At 44.3% G+C, this 22,796-nt stretch overlaps 1 protein-coding gene across 8 annotated transcripts; it reads left to right on the top strand.

The window, feature by feature from the left end:
• The first annotated feature begins 407 nt into the window (after positions 1 to 407).
• On the top strand, positions 408 to 19,535 carry sorbs3 (sorbin and SH3 domain containing 3). Of its 8 annotated transcripts, none has more exons than XM_040196095.2 (21): positions 408 to 514; positions 8,080 to 8,152; positions 8,840 to 9,016; positions 9,191 to 9,263; positions 9,662 to 9,789; positions 9,924 to 9,987; positions 10,981 to 11,019; positions 11,107 to 11,194; positions 11,666 to 11,774; positions 12,801 to 12,854; positions 12,982 to 13,089; positions 13,668 to 13,723; positions 14,851 to 14,921; positions 15,511 to 15,572; positions 15,693 to 15,739; positions 15,917 to 16,031; positions 16,145 to 16,270; positions 16,652 to 17,191; positions 17,302 to 17,405; positions 17,495 to 17,601; positions 18,194 to 19,535. In XM_040196095.2, exons 2-21 carry the CDS (start codon positions 8,141 to 8,143, stop codon positions 18,253 to 18,255), a joined length of 2,142 nt encoding a protein of 713 aa, XP_040052029.2. In that variant the 5' UTR covers positions 408 to 514; positions 8,080 to 8,140; the 3' UTR covers positions 18,256 to 19,535. The 8 variants fall into 8 exon arrangements, with proteins under 8 accessions (XP_040052029.2, XP_040052033.2, XP_040052031.2 ...); XM_040196099.2 differs by lacking the exon at positions 408 to 514 and adding an exon at positions 1,091 to 1,229 and having other exon boundaries at positions 16,652 to 16,753; XM_040196097.2 differs by lacking the exon at positions 408 to 514 and adding an exon at positions 1,091 to 1,229 and having other exon boundaries at positions 18,804 to 19,535.
• Positions 19,536 to 22,796: the final 3,261 nt, after the last annotated feature.

Genomic DNA, 22,796 nt, shown 5'->3' with positions numbered 1-22,796 from the left:
GTTTTGGCAAAGTGCATCTTGTTCACAGATGTTTGGAAACAGGGTATGGATTGAAGGGAAGGATCCATTTACTAACATAACAGAACTTAAATACATTATTAGAACAGTGATGGAATAAAATGTGCAAAAGTATTTTATTTCCACATCTACTTATACTTTCTCATCTGCACTGTAATTCTGCTGAAAATGACACGTGGATGTGGAGTGTGACTGGTCATCTCCTGAGTCCCTTTGACCTTTGCTTGCTGATCTTGCAGCCAACCTGTTAAATATTTATCTTGGATGATTTCCGCTTCTGGATTCAGAGTGCCGGAATCCAGCCGGCGTCTGCTGGCCAATATCAAAGCACAAGGAAATGTGGGAGTGGCGACCCAATGATAAGCCTCCCAGGAGCTCAACCTAAGCTTTACACTGTTACAGATAATATAACCCAACTTCTGATGACACTGCACTTTAAAAGGAAAGCAGTAGCACTACTTCTGTTGGCTTTGCTGCAGGGGTTTCATCATACTTGGTGAGTTTTCCTGGTGCTGGAACAGAACACGGAAACACTGAGACGTTTCTGAAGCCCTCAATTGTGTGTGCCCGTGTGTGTGTAGAAATCTCCATTCAAATACTCTTCTCTTTGAATGTAAAGATGGATGTTGCAGAGTGTCAGCCACCTGGATCTCATAGAAAGCCCCTAAAACTGACTTCTTTGTCTGATGTGAGTAATACAACGCTCTAATACAGTGACTAGGCCACGCTATTATGACACGTGTGTCAATCAGGCCTGTTTACCGAGAGGGCCTGTATGGGAATGGCCTCCGTTTCCCCTGCATGTTGAACACTGGAGGGTGGTGCCACTACGCTTGTGCCTGCATGGGAATCTCTATTATTTCCAGCTGCGGATGGAAACTATTACTGAGTGCCTTCTCCCTGATGAGCTTTAAAATGCATGCTCACACAGAGACACACACACACACACACACACACACACACACACACACACACACACACACACACACACACACACACACACACATGCACACGCCTACGTACGCTCAGTCAAACATTCAGACCCACGCTGAATCATTCACCAAAGATAAAAGACACCCTGTTGGCCTGAGAAAGAGAGGAGAAAAAAGGGAGGGAGAGTGTAGAGCAGCAGCGATCCCTTCCTTCTCTCTCATTCACTTCCTCTCCCGCTCTGCACTGAGGAGACCTCACTGCTCCGCCTGCACTCGCCTGTAAGTACTGTTCAACTTGTGCTGCACCTTCTCAAGGGTTTTGTCATTCACAGTTCCAGAGACAGGGAGCGTTTTTCCAGCCTCAGTCGTGTGATTGATTTGCTCGTTTAGATGTGGTAGTTGACATTTTTTCTTTCTGAAAGGAAGCTGAATTGAGCGTCATGTGTTTTTCCGTCATCACTCAGTCCGTCAGTGGGAACCACGGAGATAAACGAGATAGGCCTGTTTATTATCTTTACTCATTGTTGTGACAGTTTTTCTCAGAGTTGCTGAGGACTTATACAGAAAAAGGGCGGCGGGTATGTGGAGGACTCAGCAGGCCGCAGGAGATGCCAATATCTGTGGTTTAAAAGTTCATCAGACCTCTGTCCAAAATCTGCCTCCTGCTGGTGCTTTAGTTGTTTTTTAGTTGGGAAACATTTTAGCGTGTGAATATTTACCCATCAGAAATGTATTAAATTTGAGGCTACGTCGCTGATGGTTTTTGTCCTCGTCTGCCAGCAGTGTGACCCAGAGCCCAGGGACACGCACGGCTCTAAAGAATGTTGTTTACCGCTCAAATAAAACACGTGTTTGTTCTTGGAGACATTCAGCAAGTACCTCAGAGCCCAACCTTTGCTACCAAGGACAGGGAATGACGACAGACCTCCTTATCTGTCCTGCATTGTTATGTTGATGCTCGTACAGATTCGTTAGATAGATACTGATTTATTTACCGTAAAGCGTGATAGTTTTCACTGGAATCTTTGACTGTCATCTTCTGTAGTAACATACTGTCACTCACACCTGTGTGAAAAGACCACGGCTGGCCTTTACAGCATGGTAACGGTCCATTGGAAGCCAGGCATCTCCAATAGACTTGTGTAAAACATCATGCCTCTCCCCTCCTGTTCGGACATTGTATCTATTATTAAATAAGGGGAGCCGGCATCAGGGAAGCCCTGTCCTGTTTAGGGACGTAGAGACGGAGTGAACAAGGAACCAGTGTGTGGAGAGGGGTCGGGTCCTGGGCCAAAGCTGCAATCGCCTCTCGCATGATTACCTCATTTAACCGCAGAGAGCGACAGGGCGTCGGACGTGATCACTGCTGGGTTGAGAATCTGCACAGATTATTAGTCGGAGCCTCCACCTGAGGTCTGCAGCCGCTGGGCAAAAACAACCCTCTTCGAATAGCTCAGGCTCTGTAAATGGATACCTGCCACAGCGAGAACACTGAATTATTAAGAAAGAACTGAGTTCTTTATTTTGGAGTTGGAACTGGCCCACACTAAAAGAGAGAGAGAGACCTATTCCGTGTCCTGTTTACTTTATTGCTGTAGCCCAAAGTGCAAATGAGCAGGAACGCTGATTATGTTTGTTAGCACGTGACTGGATCCCTCACCTTGGAACTCCTTCTACCTGCTGCAGACTCAGCGCCAAAGAATGCCTGTCAGCACGTTAGATTTCCAGTTTTGCACTGTTAGTGTTCATTGGCGAAGACTGCAGGCAAACTGGAATTCCAGGTCTTATTTGGGCAATTATTGTGTGCAAGAGTACGATCTTTAGTAAGGTTTGAATAACATGACTGACTTTTCTTGGCAGATACTGCGTTACCTAATTTGAACACTTTTTATTCTCTCGTGTTTTTTTCCTTCAATCTTGAGATCCAACTCCATATGCTGATTCGTCTGTTTGTGAGTGTGTGTGTGTGTACTTGTGTGAGAGAGAAAGAGAGGTATTGGGAGGAAAACCACAGGATTGTGCTGGCAGTAGTGGACTTTATGTTGTGCAGATACACAGCCACTGCAGAAAGAGCTCCTATTCTTCCTTCACAAGAGAGATCTTTCTCTCGCCATCAAACACATAAACACACACCGAGAAGGAGAGGGAGCAATGGGAGAGACGGTCAGGAAGGGGGTGTCCCTGGTCAGTGTCTGGGCGGCGAAGGTGATGAGCCGTTTGCATTCCCCTTCGGTTAACCCTGCGCTGTGAAATATCACCTCATCCCAACAATAGGGCTGCCCCCCCCAAACTGACAAGCCAAGAGCACAGGGTGGCTTTTGAACAGGGACCAAAGTCGGTTGCTATGGCGATGTCTGCCAACCGGGAAGTTCTTCGTGGAGGCAGGCAGGGCGAAGGGCTGAGATAGATAGAGAGAGAGAGAGATTGTGTGTCCTGGTCCACAGCCAGGTTTGCTGCAAGAGGCGTCGGTTCACTTGTTGGTGCCACCAACTTTTTAGGTGAGTACCTTTTTTTTCAATGGAAGCACATATTGGAGTCACATGGCGTCATCTCAAACATTGAGACTGTACAAACGTGTGTCTTTTGGGGGTTGAGTAACCTGTCTGACTGCTCAAGGCGGCTCTACGGGATTAGTGCCGCAGATCTGCACCTGAAAACAAGTTGTGTGGTTCTGATGTTGAAACCTGTGGGAGTTAACTTGACTGGGCTTTTTGGCCATTAAAGGCAAAAGCAGCTGTGAGATACAGCTGGAGCGCAGGGAGAGACACATGTTACCCCCGGTTGCTTTGCAGGCAGAGCTCCAAAGAGTCGATGGAAATCATCTCCCATCCTGCTGCAGATATCCAGAGTCCAGGGGCCTGAAATCAAGACCATGCAGTCAACCCTGGTGGCTCCTCTTCCTGTCAGGTTGATTTGCACAGCCGGCTCTGATTCCCTTTGTGATATCACTGAGGGTCCAGCTGCCGGTCCTTATAGGCTGCATTCAGCTTTGGAGATGCAAAATGACAGGCATGAGGATTTGGGAATATTTTTCTGTATGCTTTTGTCTGACACGTGGTTTAACTCGTGCAAAATCCAACCAAATAAGGAGTCATCTTGAATGATACAAAGTGTGTTTGTTGTTAGGACATATCTGATAAACTTCACCTCAACGTTTGACGCTTCTGGGGAAAGAGAGAGAGAGGGGTTTTGTTTATGGCCACGATGCTGCTCCTGGAAACACATTGCCTCTCCATTGACAAGAAGCACGCAGCTGGAGGAGCACCATACAAGGATGCGAAACACTTCCCTACTGATAAATGTCTGCATCCCCCAATAACTGCATATCATAAACTGGCGGCTCCAGGACCTTGTATGGGCCGCACGTTTGCAACGTGGAAGGGCTGCATGGTTGCGATGATGAACCTCAAAGGACCTCTAACATTTCTCCAACATAACTGCAGAGTGACTCATTTCATTTGTTTAGAAGAAAATGCCCACTTTATTTATCTTGAAAATGTGCTTGTGATTACCGTCTCACCTCTTTTTAAGGCAAGATTTCTTCTGGTTCTACAACCCCGTTATGCAACCTGCTCCGCTTCGGTGATGTAGTTTGTACGTGCAAACCGGCGATAAGACTTCCACGTTTGTTGTTGTTCTCAGCTCAGGAAATTTCAAAGAAATAATAGTGGATGATTGTACAACAGATGTGCGTTTTAAGGCCAAATGTAATGCGGGTCAGTGCTCACCGCAAACAAAACGACCACCGTAAACAATATTGAGCTGGCATTTGGGCCGTTGTCTTGCGTCTCTGGGAGCAGGACTTATAGATCCGTTCATGTGCAGCAGTTCCCACCTTATGGAGTCAATGATTAACTCTGCATTTCTCCTCACTGCCCTGCACACAGAAGCTCAGTAGAACACTAGCGCCTCTGAATAGACATTGTTTAAGCAGTGACAGTTTTATTTGTTTTATTCAAGTCCCAGGACTTTCAGTCATTGCCCCAGCTCATTACTGACACATTCAGTGATTTATGGAGAACACGACTTGTCCTCTGACTATAAGTCACCACTCATTCAATGGTGTGCCAAGAGATGGCTGAAGTTCACAGGTCAACATTGTGACAGTTATTCATTGGTCCCCTTGACAGCCTTTTGCTGCGTGAGAACAATGCAAGGAGCTCCGTATGTTGAGGAGTAGGAGGAGGAGGTAGTCGTAGGTCAGTGTCTTCTTAAAATCCCTCTATGGAAGAAAAACAACATTAGAAGACATACTTTTGATGACGAATGATTGTTGAGGAATACTGACCTGACAGCAGGTCCACTCCTCATCTGCTGCTGTGATACTAAAGGAGAACTGTTGATTGAATGCGTATTTTTTACACGTTTTTTAAAACATACCGGTTCCTTTTTTGCAATTATGTTAACAATTGCTGGGGTGTTGCTACTACCGGCTGTGGAAACACCCCATTGTGATTCACAGGAGGAATCAGGGGTGTGGTAAAGTTCACTGACCTCGTAGCTGCTGTGTTGGTCTGATCTGGCTAAGCAACTTCTCATAACAGTCTGGTTCCTCTTCCGCTCCTTTGGGGTAAAAACAAAAGAGTAAAAAAGTTAGTTACTAATACAACGTTAAATAGGGAATATTAATATATATATATTGCAACACAAATGTCTGATTTGATTATGTTGTGAAGCTGATGGACTTCTGTTTTGTGGATCAGTTTGCAGAGTTTAACATCTGGCACCGTGTGTCTTCAAGACCGGATGTGTTTCCTGGGGAACAGAAACAGATATTTTGATACTAAAATCCCCTGACATTTTTTGATGCCCTCAGCTGCCACGTAACAGATTAAATGTAAAGCAGGTTCCAACAATAGATGTTAATACTGAAAAAAGAAAGACAAGACATCATCTCATTGTCAGCTGAGAAGCACTTAAACTTTTTACGGCTTTATTTTTCCTTCCATTCCAACACTGATCCTGTGGTGATAATGGACCTCTCACTTAGCAGGGGTTCTACTAATTCCTGGGACATGATGTTCACACATCTCAGATGGCATAAACACAGTTTTAAACCCCCTGTTTAAAAAAAAAAATACTTTTCTGTGAAAGTTTATAGCGCTGTTGAGTCTCAGTAATGATGTAAGAATGAACTCAGAAGCCAGACAAAAAAAAAAGAGATTTGCAAGATAATCAACACAGATTTTCCCTTTTTAGGTAGGATTGTATTTGAGGCTCTGGATGGGAGGACGCTTGCACTGTCGGAGGAATTCCCTCTTTGATTCAGCTTCCCAAAGAAATGAGAAAGCAGAGACTGTTATGACATGCGCTTACACATCAGGACGTGACGTGGATACAGCTGGGCTTCTCCGCCCGTTGGGTGGAGTGAGCCTTTAGTCATTTCTAAATGTGGTCCATAATACTAATAGCATTTGGGAAAATGAACGTTTTTAAGAGAAAAACAAAAGAGCTATTGAGTAACATTATGGGAAATGTAGAATTTTTATTCTTAACCTTTCTCTTGAAGGATGAATCCCCAGTTATTACAGTGCACTCAATACTATGACGAGCTACTCTGCTCTTTCTGTATTAAAGAGGCCTTTGTGGAAGCAGTACTCATTAAAAATGCCAATTAACTCCTCATATACTGTAGTTTTTCAGTGTGGTGGGGCTTTTAAAGGCATGGTAGCCTGGCGCGGAGAGATCTGGGGAAATAAGACCCAGCATGTCAAACACATTGTAAAACAGATTACTTAAGCCCTTACTTGTAAATGTAGCTTGTTTGAAGTGTCTCCTGTTGTTGGAAGGATAATTGTGTGGCTGATGTTGCTTTGGGCCATAATAAATCATCCGTCATGCCGAAGCAGCAATGGTACTGATGTAGACACAATCCTCCGGTTGCCATTTTCTTCCCGTTATGTGAGGCAGTTTATTGGGAGGTGATGACTCAGATAGTGACATCGTGGTCTGGAAACAGGAGCATTGACTCTATCAGTGTGTGCGCTTTGTGCAATGTCCTAATTCTGTGCGCAGTTTTTTTTTTTTCAGTTTTCTTGGAATTAACCACAAGCGTTTTAGGCTCTGATGCTCAACTGCAAATGGCGCATGGAAAAGTAATTTGTGCAAACTGTGTCTGTAGCTCTCAGCCTGGAGCAGCGCACAGCCGCTCACTACCTTCCTGTCAAACTACACAGATATAGTTTGCATCAGAACAGGGGGAAAAAGGCCTTATGTCAATCACATCGTTTGTTTACAATTGGTGTTGTTTCCCCTCCCCAAGATAAGTTTTGACCGCGGTCCAAGACCACCGAGACTAGGATCACCAGACAACCTTGTTTCTGAAGAAGCCGGGGTCACACGAATGCCGGCCTGTACACGGCTGGGGTTTCTATGCCTGCAATGTTGTTATTGGCCATTTAGCCACTGTAGATGAGGGGGCCCTGCCGCTTACGGGAGCGGAAATGGTCTTTCTCTAATGTTCCCCAGGCCTTTGATGTAGAGCAGCAGGCCCTAATCTGTTTTTCTGAGGTGCAATTGATTAGGAGCTGGTCTCCACTTTCACTGGCCGACCTCCTCCGTCGCCCAGCCCCTCGTTGGATGACTGGGAAAAGGGAAGCAATGAAAAATATAACGGTGCTCTTAACCCTATAATTAATCTCATTCCGCTTCTTCGGTATTTCACAAGAAGGATTTCTGTATTTGTGTTCCACTTACTGGTGTTAAGCTCTTTTCTAATAAATGTGACACATTTGAGTGTGACGTTGTAGATTTCGGAAGACTCGCGTCAACATTTGCTTAAAGCAGGGAGATTGTGACATAAACTGAATCTCATTATTTTGTTCTTCAATCTTTCAACACTATGTTTTTTTTTGCACACTTCTGTAATACAACAACAAAAGAACATTTAAAATTCTTCCTCAAAATATGGCACCAATGAACTGGAAATGATAAAGATTAAAGATAAAGTTACACACAACTACACATTTGAAGTAAGGACGAGAGAAAACAGCCACAGAACACTTCAATCTTTTGGATTTGACATCTGAAGCCGCTGGTCAGTTTCCATTTCCTTATCAAGGGTCTGAACCCCTCTGGAAAATATAAGGGTGCGATCGTGTAACCATTTGCTTTCTGAATGTCTTTGCAGGTACTTTTGATGCTGGACACAAGAATTTCTCATCCGTCACAAAAGGACAATAACAGATCACATGCAGTCGCAGGTAAAACCCTTTTTATTCAATCATGCACATTTTTGACGTCTTTTTTTAAGTAAGCACATTAAACCCACGGAATCAAGGAGTCGGACTGCAGTTCTACTGTTAAGGCACAAGGCACATGAGCTTTCCCACGACCCTCGGCACCAGCGCGGGGGGGACCAAAGCACATGATTCAAATACGTAGCGTTCCAATGGACGGCCCGGACTTGCCATCGTGGATGAGGGAAGTAAAACCATCGCTATGGAGACAAGAGCTTTCCCCACTGGACTTTGAAGTTGACATGAACGGCCCCTTCCCAACCTCCGTGGCCTGGGCTCCACCCCTTGGCTGGAGATTAGGGAGGCCTGGTGAATAGGGAGTTAATGGGCTCATAATGGTCCTCTCCTGTTTCTGCGGCCCCGGCTCTGCACCTCGAATGAGGCCTTTCTGCCATTGTGGCAGGAGAGATGATGAAGTGGGTGGAACACAACTTCCCACTTGTGCTGCTTTAAATAAATTAGGAGCCTTTTCATCACAGGCTCCCCCACTGAGGCCAGTTGCCCTCTGGAGAATAGCCGGGCCACTAATAAGAACACATGACCTCCCATAGAGTGCAGTGTTCACCCTGGGCCGTCGGGGCAGGACACGACAGCAGAAAAGTTCCCGTGTTGTTTCTGTTCATACACATCTCTCATTTCCTTTCCGTTTAGCGATGTGTGGAAGCGGCTGGCGATCCGAATGGCTCCTCCGCGGAGCCCGGAGATTCATCAGGCCAACAATTCCTGACTTCCCCGGAGCTGGCCCATGAGGTGGTCATCTCCCCCGGACTCTCTACGCCTCCTCTGAGCCCTTTTCGTTCTGCAGGATTGCCATTTGGGGAGTGCAAGGTGTGCACAGAAAATGTCCTGTGTTAATAACAATGTAGAAAAGTCGAGTGCATGGAATTTAATAAACAAGAGCTCCTCCGTGTGGAAAAACGGTGTATCACAGACTGCGTGCTGAGCCATGTTCTGACAACTAGTGGTTGTATTACTAATATACTGCTCTAATTCTTTATAAAGGTTTCGGACGTGAATGGAAGTGGAACAACAACTCTCAGCTTTGGATCTTACTATGGCCCTTCACAGTTGTATGGTGTGGTTATTATTATCATTTTTAAATCTTTGCATAAAATAAGTGTTTTTCTTAACATCTCGCTTTTTCAAGAAAGAAACATATCCAGAAAGAAGTTGAACTGGCTGTTAAGCCCTAAATCAAAACAAGAGTTGTTGACTTAAGTGTAACCCCTGGGAAGTAGCCAAGATAATGTTTGAAGAGCAAACACTGACAGGAGCTGATTTTCTTTTGTAGAGTAAAATGATAAAAGCAGTGAAAGTTGAGTGCATTTGAAAAGACCGCGAACGTGTAAAGTGACACACGTCGCTTTGTAATAATCCAGTGATGTGGTAGTTTAAAAGCAGATCAATGGATGTGCACTAGCTGAATCAGTAAATAATGTGACTTAATGAAATCTTATTGTGGTTGTAACCCAGGTGGACTGTCCAACGGTGTCCAGGGTTCTGCCACTGTACCACACAGCTGGACCAGGGAGGAGAGGCTCATCAAGTTCTCAGGAATCGGTCCAGTGGATGAAACTGGGATGCCCATTGCCTCCAGATCAGTAAGACAAAGACACACAATAAATAATTAATAAATTAGATTTAGTCCTGTCCGAATGCGTTGCCGCCGTAACTTTTTATTCACCAGAATTTTTTTACCCTCTGCACCTCTCCCTCTTTTTTTTTTTTATAACAGAGTGTGAACAAGCCCAAAGACTGGTACAAGAGCATGTTCAGACAGATTCACAAGAAGCCAGAGGGTAAGGATGCTCCTCCTCCTCCTGCTCCTCCTCCTCTTCTCACAAACACAAAACCAGAGTGAATTCCTCTCAGGCAGTGTCAGGTACCACAGAGGGGATCCAGCGAAACGATTATCGCAAAGGCAAAATAAGACATGATGAAAGAGCCCTAAAGTCTTATGTCATCTCAGCTCATCAGCTCGGGCAATAATCCAGCTTCTTATCGCAGCCCCTCCTAAAGTCTAGCTGTTCATTTCTCACGCGTGGCGTAATAGAAGCGCACTCCGTGCTATCCGTGTGCTTAAGGTCAACATCGCTGCACTGAGGTGGATTTAGTGGATCGGTCTGGATCAGTTTTATTTTAGGGGAATATTTTCAACTTCCTGCAAGTGATTTGTGTTGTTAAACAACGATTCCAAAGCGCCGAGGAGGGCTGCTGCAATGGAATGTGTTGGCATACAACTCACTGAGGCCCAGCTTTGGTGGAGCAAAGACAGGATTTCGTGCTTTTATCTTAATATCAGTGTTATTAACAATAATAATAGTGGCAGTTATAATGATGAGAATGATGATACATTTTATTTCTGGGCAAACTTTCATGCCACATCATGTAAAATCTGCAAAACTAAATGCAGTAAACAGCAGGCACAAAGAATAATAAAGGAATTAAGTTACCAATTACAGACACAACGGGCAACACGAAAGAGCTCAATACGATGAAGGTGTCAACGTGATGTGTTTCAAGAGCAGTTTTGAATTCTGAAATGAAATTGAAGTCCAGTATGAGGATGTGAGCGGAAGTGTGTTTTGACGTTTAATTAAATAGTCAATTAGTACTTTTCCACTGTAAAATATTTCCTTCTACATAAGTAAAGGATCTAAACTACTAATAAGAGGGTTTTATATATTGTAAATGAGCATAATAGTATTCAAAATAGATAATAATAATACACAATGAACTAGTTTTATCATACGTTGTCAGTCCAATAAAATGTCTTTGCTGTTGTTCACCAGAACCTGATCCGATGGATTCGGAGCGATGGTCAGACGAACGTAAGTGAATCCACCAAAGTCCACATTGTTCTCCTGTCCAGTCACATAACCCGCTTTTACTGAAGACGGATCTGTACCGATGTGCAGGTTTCCAGTTATCTACCAACACAGAAGAAAGTAACAAAGCAGACGACAAGCTCTTCAGACTGACGCCTCATGGAGCCCTTCCAGACTGGTGGGTTCACGCCGGGTTTTGATGTAGATGCTTCGGGGGCCACGGGACACGGGATGGCACGGAGACGGGGGTCAGACTTAAAGGAATAGCACGACGCTTCAGGAAACACACTCACTCGCTATCTTACAGAGAGACGGACGAGAACGCTGTGAACACTCTTCACTCTGTCCTCTGAACAGCAGTTGTGGCCGGCAGCCAGTTAGCGTGTCTCAAGTCCACGTGTACATTCACCTCCTGACATACAGCGTTTTAAATGTTGAGCAGCATAGAAGATTTGAGAGTGTTTGAAAGTATTTTTGAGTACTAGTAATTCATTCTAATGTGAATACCAACCAAAAGGGTCCAAGAGGAGTGGAGGGAAAAACGTGTGGGGCGGACAAGTTTGGATTTGTTGTTACAGGCACTTACAATGAACCATGGTTGAGCTGCTGTCCGTGGTGTGTGTGTGTGTGTCGGGGTGTTATGTTTCAGGAGCGAGGATGTAGATAAGCTGTCGGACCCGGGAAGGCAGCATCCCGAACCGAGGAGCGTATTTGACTTTGAGCCTGGCAAGAGCAGCGCCTCACAGCTCCACAGCCAGGTGAGCGGCCATGAACATGTCTGCATGTCTGCCTTGTTATTCGACCTCTAGATTCATCCAGCGTTGATGTTGTCTCCAATCACTGGAATTATTTGTGTGAACTTGCACTGTTTTCTTAGTGTGGAGGATCAGGAATACGTTTGAGTGGGTGGGGGGATGGGAGGGTGGGGGGGATTATAGCCTAATCCTCACATTTCATCTTCTTACGTGAGGCAATTTGTGAGTTGGGTCTTTTCACAGTTTACCTGCAGCAGATTTGCTCACTTTCACGTTCATTCATTTATCATTTCAGACAAAAAAAAACACAATCGATGCAGAAGTTTCTACCAGGGATTGTTCTGAAAGTCTGTGATTTACCAGCTGCTGACATTCTGACTCATACAGTATTTATTTTACCTCCGGGAGACGTTATTTATTACAAACACTGCATCGTCCCGCTGCTTTAGTGAGTCTGCAGTCCGATTGTATGTGTCACTGTGCTTGAGTTACACAGCTGTGTCTTGAGTTTTTCCTTTTTTTTATTGGCTCCTTCAACAATGTCCCTGATCTGTTGCATATTGTGCCTTGTGTCTGCGCTTGTAATGAAAAGGATTCTTTGTTTGCACCCTCCTATTGGTGGTGCCTTGTGATCCGAATTATGGCGTTAACCTCTTGTGGTGTTTAATGGCTCACAGCATGGAGGCTTTATTTCAGCTCCTCTTCAAGACGTTCGATCCCCTGGACGGCATTTAGAGAACTGCTCGCGATTAAAGTCTGCGATTGAAGTGAGGATGTTGCCCAGCTGAGAGGAACATTCAGCCAAAGATTTTGCAAAAAATAAAGCATTTGGAGAGGAGGGTCCGTAGTGTTGGATGGAATCAGCTGCTTTTTTGACTTCCAGCAGGCTTTGGAGTTTTGAATTATGGTCAAATCCGGTTTGAATCCCTTAACACAATCTGAAAAATAGAAGGGAAACGTGGCCGCATGGCTGGATTAAACTTCTATAGTGAAACTACTGTTCAATGTTGTCACCTTTTCTCTCCTCAGGTTTACGTCTCTCAGAAGAAACAACCCGAAACTCAAAAGTCCCCATCAATCGAGGTGAGCTCCTTTGACAGAATTTCCATTTCTGAAAGAGGTTTCCTCTTAGAATGCATTAATGAGGGACGTCCAACGTCGCTTCAGTGCTGCAGTAGTGCTTTAACTGTGCCATTCCAACTGGTCTCAGGCCAGTCTGGTCTCTGAGCTGAGTCGGTTTGAGGCTGAGCTGGACTCGGACATCCAGGGCCTGGAGAGGAGACTTTCCCAGAAGAAGCAGCATCGAGGCCGGGGTGAGGTACTGAGCCCCCCCGCCCGTCTCTCTCTGCTAGAACCCCCCCCACCCGAACCTCACAGAATCCTCACCCGCCCTCACCTTTACTCTCCCACTCTCAAAGACGGCTGTCTCAGAGAGACCCTCGCTTCATGCTACCACCGCCTTGGAATCGCCTGCCTGCCTTGCTCTTGGATTGATCTTCTTTTGTTAATTGCCTGCCTGCAAATTGACCCCACCCCCCCCACCCCCTTCCGTCCCACACCCAAATACAAATTTGGTTGCCAGAAAAAAGAACTTCCTATAAACGTCCTTTCAAATAAACTGTTTGATCAGGTTTTTAAGACTGCTGGTTTGATTCTCAAGCATTCTTCTGTGATTCAGTCTGCTTCATAGTTTGTGATTCGCCTGAAACGGCAGGCAGCTCACACAGATCATGAAGGTGTTGTTCTCAGCAGAGGAGGGTAGGACCCAGGGGATTTCCTGCTCCTTTGGGAGTGGTCAGCACCTCCACTCTGACTTGTTGTGAGATTTCCTTCCGAGCTGTGAGATAGAGAAGGCTGCAGGAAGCAAAGTGTGTTGAATGTTCGCTCTGCTTTCAGGAGGCCGGACGCGGGGATCCTGCGACTGTTTCAAAGACTGGGACTACATACCACAGGTCAGTTACTCAAGAAAGCCTTGTGGATTACAGATCATTTAAAACCTTGTTATCATATCAAATTCCTTTTGTTTCATAGTAGAAACCACTAAAAGTGTTATTCTACATCGCAGCTTGTGCCATTGTTGTATTACATGACAATGGTGTCTTTTAGTAAATGTATCGTATGTATAAGTATTTGTTCACAAACAAACATTGTTCACTGAGATCTTCTTTGTTTTAGTTAAACTAAATGTAAACGATCTAGTGGTGCTACTTTGAATGTGATGCTTTTTACAATAGAAGCACATGCTGGATCGGCTAATGGAAATGCCCGGGACAATCCCCACATAACAGACCCCCTCTGAGCCCAAAGCCAAGCCTCTTAATCCACTTTGACATTGCTTCGTCAAGTGGGAGTAACCGGCCATCGCTTCCTGCTGTTTTAAGAAATCCTGCACAGTGATTGGACAGCACGGCCATTAATACTTTGCAGAGTATCTGTTTAGCTATTTGGTCATGTGACTCTCTTTGCTGGACTCTGTTAGGGAGCTGTTGAAGTTTAACAAGTGTAGGTGAAGTATTTGTTGCCCCAAACCTCAGGCAGCATTCCTCGTTGCTCACCACGTGTGTAATGCTCTCCTGCAGGATTCTCTCTGTTGTTTGCTGAGTTGAGGTCATGGTTTTGACCTTTTTCCGGCGTGGTGGGATCAGGGGGGGGCGGGGGGCTTTTTTTTCTTAAGAACCTGCTGCTAAGGAGATATGACAATAAACCAAACAGCAAGAAGTTGACAGGTTTTATCTTTGGTGCTTGAATATGCAAATTCCAAGTTCAAGTTCAGAAGTTCAGGGTTTTGGATTAATTCTTAACCCAGAAAAAAACTGGACTCAACTAGACTGAGGTTTGGAGTTTTCAATCCAAGAGCGACAACACGAGACGTCATCTGCATGACAGATTCTATCGGTCTCATCTCGGTCCAGTGTGGAAGACACACACATAGCCACACCTACACACAGACACACACACACAGTGTCCTCCAGCTCAATTGAGTATTTCAGTTTGTGTGTGAACCTTGTCGTCATTAGAAACTCTCCCCACAGTGACAGTATTATAAACATTAAAGCCTTTTTTCTTGTTTCTTTTTCAGTAATTCCTCAGCAACAAGGCAGCCGGTGCTTCACTCTGTTGGTGCTTCACTGACCTCTGCTCCCACACATGGTAAACATGGAGTTATTTGACACCGTGATCATCACCATGTCTCTGCTGTGGAACCCCGACATACAGATTGTAAAAAGTGTATTGTTTTTATTGTCTTTCGCTCTGTATTGTTCATAAATTCTGCTCTTTCTAGAACGTGGGAGCCACTTATTTAATCCAGCAGCATATATTTGATGTCGTCTTTCAGTAATCTAGTTGAAGGTCCCATGATTCTCTTTCATCGCCCGTGTTGCTTTCTGCTCCGGTATTTCACATTTGAAATGAAGCTGGTGTGCACAGGGAACGCTTCTGTGTTTTTTATCCTACAGAACTAGAAGGTGGTGTAGCTGGGTGGAGAGGAAGTTCACAAAAATAGGAAGTGGAACTTGGCAGACCTGATTAAAGATTACGTTTTATCCTATTGTTTTTCCTGGAAATTAGTCCTGAATGGAGCCAGCCTAAATAATTTCCAAGATCCGTTTTGAATTTACGAAGCTGTTAAGGCGGTTCCTGCTTTTTCATTGCAACACATCCAAAAACAACATTTTCTGGACAAAAGAGAGAAAATGTTTTAGACTGCGCTCATTCCGCTTTAACTTTACTTCCACAGTAGAACGTCTTTCTCCTTCTAATGACACCATGGAGCTCCCGCCTAAGAAAGAAGAGAAAAGGGTTTGTTTCTACCATTGTTAGATTCAAGTTTTTAAATGGCATATTGGTTCATTGTTGTTCATGTAACCGTACATATCTCACCCGTAACGCTGTGTGATCGCTATATGTTTGTTTTTCCAGATGAAAGCAGCGCGAGCCAAGTTCAATTTCCAGGCTCAGTCCCCCAAGTGAGTTGCAGTGTGAGCTGAAACGATAGATCGGCCCGTCGCGTTCCTGTTGTAGCACTATGAGATTTAAAGCTGTCAAAGCTGGAGACTGAATTCTCTCCATAACGCACATTTGAAGCAGTCGATTCATTCATTCATTTGAACTGTTTGACTCATCATTCTTATTCCTGTGTTTAGGGAGCTAACGCTGCAGAAAGGCGACATTGTTTACATCCACAGGCAGGTAGACGCCAACTGGTTTGAAGGAGAGCATCATGGGCGAGCTGGCATTTTCCCCACGTCTTATGTAGAGGTGACTTTCTCCCACGTGTCTCATTTGATGCTGTTTCTCGTCACTGTTTATACGGCTTTGCGATCTAAACCCTGTGGTTAATGGCTCACAACTCTCTGCTTCGTCTTCCATAGATTCTGCTCCCCACAGAGAAGCCGACACCCATTAAGTCCCCCACGCTGCAGGTGTTGGACTACGGCGAAGCGGTGGCTCTGTTCAACTTCAACGCGGACCTACCTGTTGAACTGTCTTTTCGGAAAGTGAGTATTGCAGTACGGTGCTTTCCCTCCACATTTATATGGAAGATATTTTAGTTCATTTTTTAGAAGTTAGATGGAATGATCGATACTACTCCTGATGTGTGTATGACAAATGGGAAGCTACCAGCAACCGGTTAGCTTAGCTTAGCATGGAGACTGCAACAGAAGGAAACAACTGTCTCCCTAACATCTAACAACAATGATACGGTTGGCACTGTTTTTAATCTGCATAAAAACTGTGAGAACATACAAAAATGACTTGTGATTGCACTGGGCCACAGTTACAAGCTTTTAACAAGTATATAAGAAGACTAGATACTATACTAAGCTTACTAGAATCCTACTAGAATCTCGAGTATCTGCATTCTGTTTTTTCCGTAGGGCGAGACGATCGATGTGACCAGGCGCGTTGACGATAGGTGGTTGGAGGGGAGGATCTCAGGGACCGTCCGGAGCGGTATCTTTCCGGCCAGTTATGTCCAGGTCAACAAGATGCCCCGCACAAAACTCTCCACGGACGACTTCGCCCCGGGGCCCATGTCCCCGTGCTCCCCTGGACCCCAGAGTCCAGGGCGTCCCCTCCACTCACCCGGCCCGCGGTCACCGCTGTCCCCCTTCACCCCCACTCCCCTCAGCCCCCAATCCGAGCACTACCCACCGTCTTCCCCTTTCCCTTACGGCGGCGCAGCTTCGCAGTCGCACTCCCCCACGCGGTCACCTGCGTCCAAAGAAACGGCCAATCGGTGGCCCTCCAAAAACGCCGTGCTCACCAACCAGAGCGGCCAGTGGATCGGAACAAACTCCGCCAACCACGGCTCCGCGGCTGCGGCGGCGTCCCCTTCCACTCAGCCGTCGTCCGCCGTGCACAGAGCAGGAGCTTCCACAGCAAACACGTCCCCCAGATACACTGACCCCCCACAGGTCTGCTTCCACTGTCACTGCATGGCCGCGCCCAGGGTGTCACTCTGTAGGGCTGTCGTTTATCTGTCCTTATTTCATAACGCCTGATGTGAAGATTACGTGTTTTCCAGGGTGCGACGCCGAACCAGGCCGCTCGATTCAGTCCACACGGTAACTCCCCTCCACAACCACGAGTGCCAAACAACCCCGATTCCTCAGCCGTGCAACGGCAACCGTACGTTTGTTCGTGTCTTTGCAGCTTCGGTGAATCTGTTTCTTGCAACATTTTGGTTTTTTCAATGACTTTGTCGATCTCTATTTTAGATATAAAGCTGTTTACAACTACAAACCACAAAATTCAGATGAGTTGGAGCTCAGAGAAGGAGACGTTGTAAGAGTGATGGAGAAATGCGATGATGGCTGGTTTGTAGGTAAGAAATATTAAAGTGGTTCATTGTTTAATTAGCTCAACACCTGTCAATCTATGATGGAGCATTTTCTCATACCTCAACAGGGAATAAATCCAGATTATCCATGAAGTAAAAGATTTCAAAGTCGCTAAATGACATGTAATGTAAAGTCTATAGTCCGTAGTTTAAAAAACAATCGTAACATTTTTGTAGAATCGTTTGAAACAAGAATTCTGAATGTATTTATTTAGTACATTTTAGCCACAAGGTTATTCAGAGTGGTTTGCATAAAGTACATTTATATAGAATTGAAAGTTATCTAAAGAAAGTTAATATGAAGTAAAATGAATGGAACCAGACAGTTGTAAACGAAAATGATTAAAGTTACAATGTTTTGTAAGAAATGTTTTAATAAAAGGCAGCGTCAAATAGAAAGGTTATCGTGGATTTAAAGGGAGTTACTTTAGTTTCATTGTGACAAATAGCTAATCAAGCGCTCCCTCTAGGGACATATCGCCACATTGCAGATGTAATTCGGCACAATAAACATAAAGTAAACTGCATTTCCTTTGTTTCTGCTGTGTGACCACGGTGTGCGCTTTGTTCTTTCCAGGTACGTCAGAACGGACTCGCGCTTTTGGGACTTTTCCTGGGAATTACGTGGCACCTCTTTGACCTTCTCACTTGCTGCTTGCCCACATCCACCTGAACTCATAAGAGCCCAACCAACCACTCCCTCCGCTCCCTTCAACAGATCACACTCCAGCATTGGTCCGTCCTGTTATACCCACCACGCTCCCCCACCTAGACCTGCATCTGCACCTCTGTCTCCCAGCACAGAGGTGCAGATGCCTCCCTGCATGAGTGCATGTGTCTATGTGTCTATGTGTCTGTGTGTGTGTGTGTGTGTGTGTTCCACCGAGTCTTGGAGAGCGTTTTCATGCACACCATTTGAGAGGACGGAATCAATGCTTATTATACTGTTTCGGATGTAAAGAACGGACTTTTTTGTTCCACGACTATTTGCAGCTGCAGGAAATTAGCATTTCTCCCCAGTGAACAGTGCTGTTCCTTCTGAGGAGCTGATACAGTATGATGCTTGTGTGTCACCACAGTGCCATCACAAACCACTGCTGAGAATGAATCCATAAGAAAGTCACATTTTTCCGGCACTGCCATTGATTAATGTTTCCTCCAAATATCTTACTCGGATTTTCTTTCAGATCTCGGAAAATACCATGGGCAAGTTTGAGGGAACCACACAAACATGGGTGCTTAGAGTAAAGCACTTTAAGGTCTCGGACATGTCAAGAGAAGTTTACAGGCTTTAACGAGGATATACAGAAAAGCAAATATAATTAATGTGTCTACTGTTTTCATAAGCATGTTATTCATTAAGGGATATTTTTGCTTTTTTGTATCTCCAAATCCATGGTGTGGAATGCCAAATGTTGATGCAATGAGATGGATGGTGTATTGTGCCGTAAGAGGAAGTGCTTTGTTTTTCAATGAATCAGCTGCGTTGAATTAGACATCGACATCGCATCTAAAGAAAATCGTTGAATGATCCTTCGTATGATCCTAAGTATTTGAAGTAAAGCTAAAGGTGCCAAATCTAACCTTTCATGATATTCTTCTTTTTTTTAAATGATCCATTTAACGTTCCCAGCTTTATTTTCATTACAGCTGCTTTCACAGTGTTTTCTGCTTACAGGGCTAACATTCTCACTTTGACTTCTAAAATCACTTATGTTTGTACCAGTGCAACCTTTGACAAGTGGGGCATAGTTATACATCCTTATTTTGAGGTAATTCTGCAAATGTATATGAATATTCGTGATTGTACATACTGCAACCTTTTATCAAATTTAAAGTATAATATATATTTGCTCATAAAACAATGTATGTATGTATGGTACGAAATATTTTCATTAAACATTAGAGTGATACTGAAAGAAGCTTGTCTTCATTGCTTGTCATTTATGATAATCACTGTAGTGCTAAAATTCGGTGGGTAAACTATGAATTTTGCGATCATACAGACGTCGACACAGACGACGACTCTGTAAGGCTGTCTTGCCTATATTGCATTATGTTATCAGTTAAAGTCATATTCAATCAATGAGTGAATAAATGTGTATGTAGTTTGTAGTTTATTACATTTCAAGAAAACAGTGAAGAAAAGTATATGGAGGTCTCAAAAAAAATGAAGGGGGTGGAGGCAAAAAAAAGGACCTCTATAAGGACCTTAAAAGAAATGAAGGCTTCTGGAAACAGGCCCTGGGTGTTACAGCTGAACCGTGTAATATGAAAAAAGCCACCCTGCAAGTTCCCAAAACTTCCCCTGCTCCTTAACCATTAAGAGAACGCTCCAAAGGTCAACGTAACTAATGAATCCATTCCGAACAGGCGGGCTGTGTTTACATCCTGATTGGTGGCGCCGCCGCAGATGAGAATGATCAGACTACAGTGTTTATATGTTCAGCAATATGAAACGTAGCCATCTGTGTTTTAAAATGACACCAAATTTATTTGGATTAATACAAGGTGTGCGGAACTTTGATGTCCGGGTGTGTGCGTGGATATCTGTTCACACAATGACTTCACTGGCTTTTTTTGCATCTTTTGCATTCTACATTTGTTTATTTGTTTAGCGCAAGCTGTTGAATGCAACACGGTTATGTGAATGGAGCGTGTCGGTTCTCTTCCCGGCCTCCATGATGCATCAACAGTCTGCTGCTCCACGACACCTCCTCGGGCCCAGGTTGGGGGTCAACAGTAGTAAGGAAAACGCCATGATGCCCCAGAGACCCCTGGGATCCTACCGCTGCGCACAGCCAGGTAGGTGGCGAGCCTTCTCCCCCCCTGGATGTGTGTTTTTAGTTTTTGCACTTCAAAAATGTGAAGTGAATGAGGCCATCACAGTCATCTTATTAGTGCAACTTGCGGGCCGACCGCAGATGCCTCACCCGTGTCACAGTTGGTTTGTGTCTTTGTAAATCACTTGACTTGGGCGGTGTCAGCTCGGGCCTAATAAGACCTCCACCCCGTCGAGTCCGTTAAAGGGTGGAGACTATGACGAGGTGTACAAAAGGACGGGATGTGGTTTCCAAGGCAACGTGCCATGATTTCATGTCCTTGTTCACCCTGGTACATTTCTGTTTTTGGAAACGCCAGAGCCAATTGTGGTTCGTAAACTATCAATTGTGTGTCTCTTCCAGAGAGTTGTTGTTCTGTTGGATTTGTGGGTTTGCTAATCTCTCTTGTCAATGCCAGTGACCGTTTCTTGCCACTTAAAGCACCGCTAGGCTCAGATAGCTGCCAGGCTACTTCCATCTCAACATTCACGCTGCGCAGCGTCAGTCAGAGCCTCAGAGAGGCAACTCTGTGGTGCATAAGTGGCAACTCGAAGTCTGATATAATGTGTCTGAACACATCATTACACAGTTTAACAAAGGGTTTAGTATGAAGCCTTCAGTTTCAATGGCACTATTCATTGAAAACAGAACAAACAAATTGATCAAAAAATAACCTTATAAATTGTATTTTCTTAATAAACTGTGACATCTAGTGGTAGTCTTGTGGCAACAGGACAATCCTCTGAAAAAGAAAAATAGAAAAATAGGCAGAAATAAGTGGAAAAAACTCCCCAAAAAATGAAAACCCTTCTATGGAGAAAAAGGGGAAAGAAACTGCGGAAGAGAGGAATTATCCCGGATGTCATGTGTTCAGAATGAACAACGTAAAAGATGTACAATACAGTCAATTCCTACGACAAAAATGATTCAAATATTGTGAGTAGTAAGCCAATCAGAAGGGGGTGAGTGATGACTGGCAAACGGACCACTTAAGCACTGATAGTGCACGGAAGATCAAGACAGAGCTGCTCTGGCTGCTTTACAAAATATCAGACCAATGGAGGATACCATCCCCAAAAGAGATCATATCCTTATCACCAGGATCCAAGAATTAGAGGACAACAAAACAGTCCTTGAGAACATCTGCTTCGACTTAAGAAAAACAGAAGAGAGGCATTTTTGGGAGACGGCAGACGGAGATGAACAAAATGAGGCGAAAGTTGCAGGACAAGGAGACAAAGAAATAGGAAAGAGAAGAGAAGAAAAAAGAGACCTTTTTCCAGGACGTCAAAATCAACGTGCCTGAGACTGGACGCCTGTAAGAACACCTTTTCTTGAGACTGTAAAGTTGCACAGCACGGCCTCTGAGGAATCTTTTTCATCTCATCCATTTTCTTCTTTGGCGAAATGCGAGGCTGCAGATGAAGATGAGGGGATTTCTGTATTTGCGCATACACGATATATGAACCTGGTCATTCGACCGGTGTTTGGATGAACTATCACGGCTGGTTTGACGAATCAATGGTAACAGCGTGTGAACGTTGTCCGATAGTTTCATTCGGCCATCATTGGAAAGTCCAAAGTTATATATTTTGCAAGGTATGTCCCCCATGTCCCCCACTACTGGCAGTAATGCCATGCCAATATATATAACATATTATCATACATTTTATTTCTGTTTATAAACTAAACAGTAATAAAATGTCTCTTACAGCCTAATATCTCTATTTCCCCAGTGTTTAAAAAGGAAAAAAAGAAAAGAACAAGCCACAGGACAGCCAGGTGGGCTCTAGCCTGTATCTTATTGCCCAGGATCTAAGAATACAAAGCCGGAAGCCAGTTCGAGGCTGAGGCCTCCATCCTGCATGGTGGCAATGCAACCACACTTAAGGCTTAAGAATGAAGCTGCACGGCAGGGACCACTGAGTCAAAGCTTCAGTATGTGGCTGCACATTTAAAGCAAATTCAATTCAATTCAATGACAGTATTCTTCTTGTATTCAACATATAGATTAATTCATACGAATCACTCTCATGTAGCTTAGATTTTCTAAATGCCTTTCATTGTACAATTATTATGTTAATATTAGGATGGGTTACTTTGCCTCTATTTACATAGCAAATATAAAACATCTTTACTTATGATGATCATTTCAAAATTATACGTGAATACTATAATTATCGTCAAATGAAATATAATTACTTCAGTCTCTTGTATGCTTCAGTTCGTCACCTGCTACATCAATTTGATATATAGACTCATATATGGCTCAAATCGAACCATCTAATCAGCGGCCTAAATGCACGTGTGACACCAGGTGAAGGTGGTTAGCGTCAATTAAAAAGCCAGCAGAACAAA

Source organism: Gasterosteus aculeatus, chromosome 13, assembly GCF_964276395.1.
Source record: "Gasterosteus aculeatus chromosome 13, fGasAcu3.hap1.1, whole genome shotgun sequence".
Taxonomy (NCBI): Eukaryota; Metazoa; Chordata; class Actinopteri; order Perciformes; family Gasterosteidae; genus Gasterosteus; species Gasterosteus aculeatus.
This window is presented reverse-complemented; position numbering and strand designations above follow the sequence as displayed.

Excerpts from the sequence above, each read along its gene's own strand:
- sorbs3 (XM_040196095.2), top strand. Across the intron at positions 9,017-9,190 it reads TGCCATTTGGGGAGTGCAAG|GTTTCGGACGTGAATGGAAG; the intron begins GTGTGCACAGAA and ends TTCTTTATAAAG. Across the intron at positions 12,855-12,981 it reads AAAAGTCCCCATCAATCGAG|GCCAGTCTGGTCTCTGAGCT; the intron begins GTGAGCTCCTTT and ends AACTGGTCTCAG.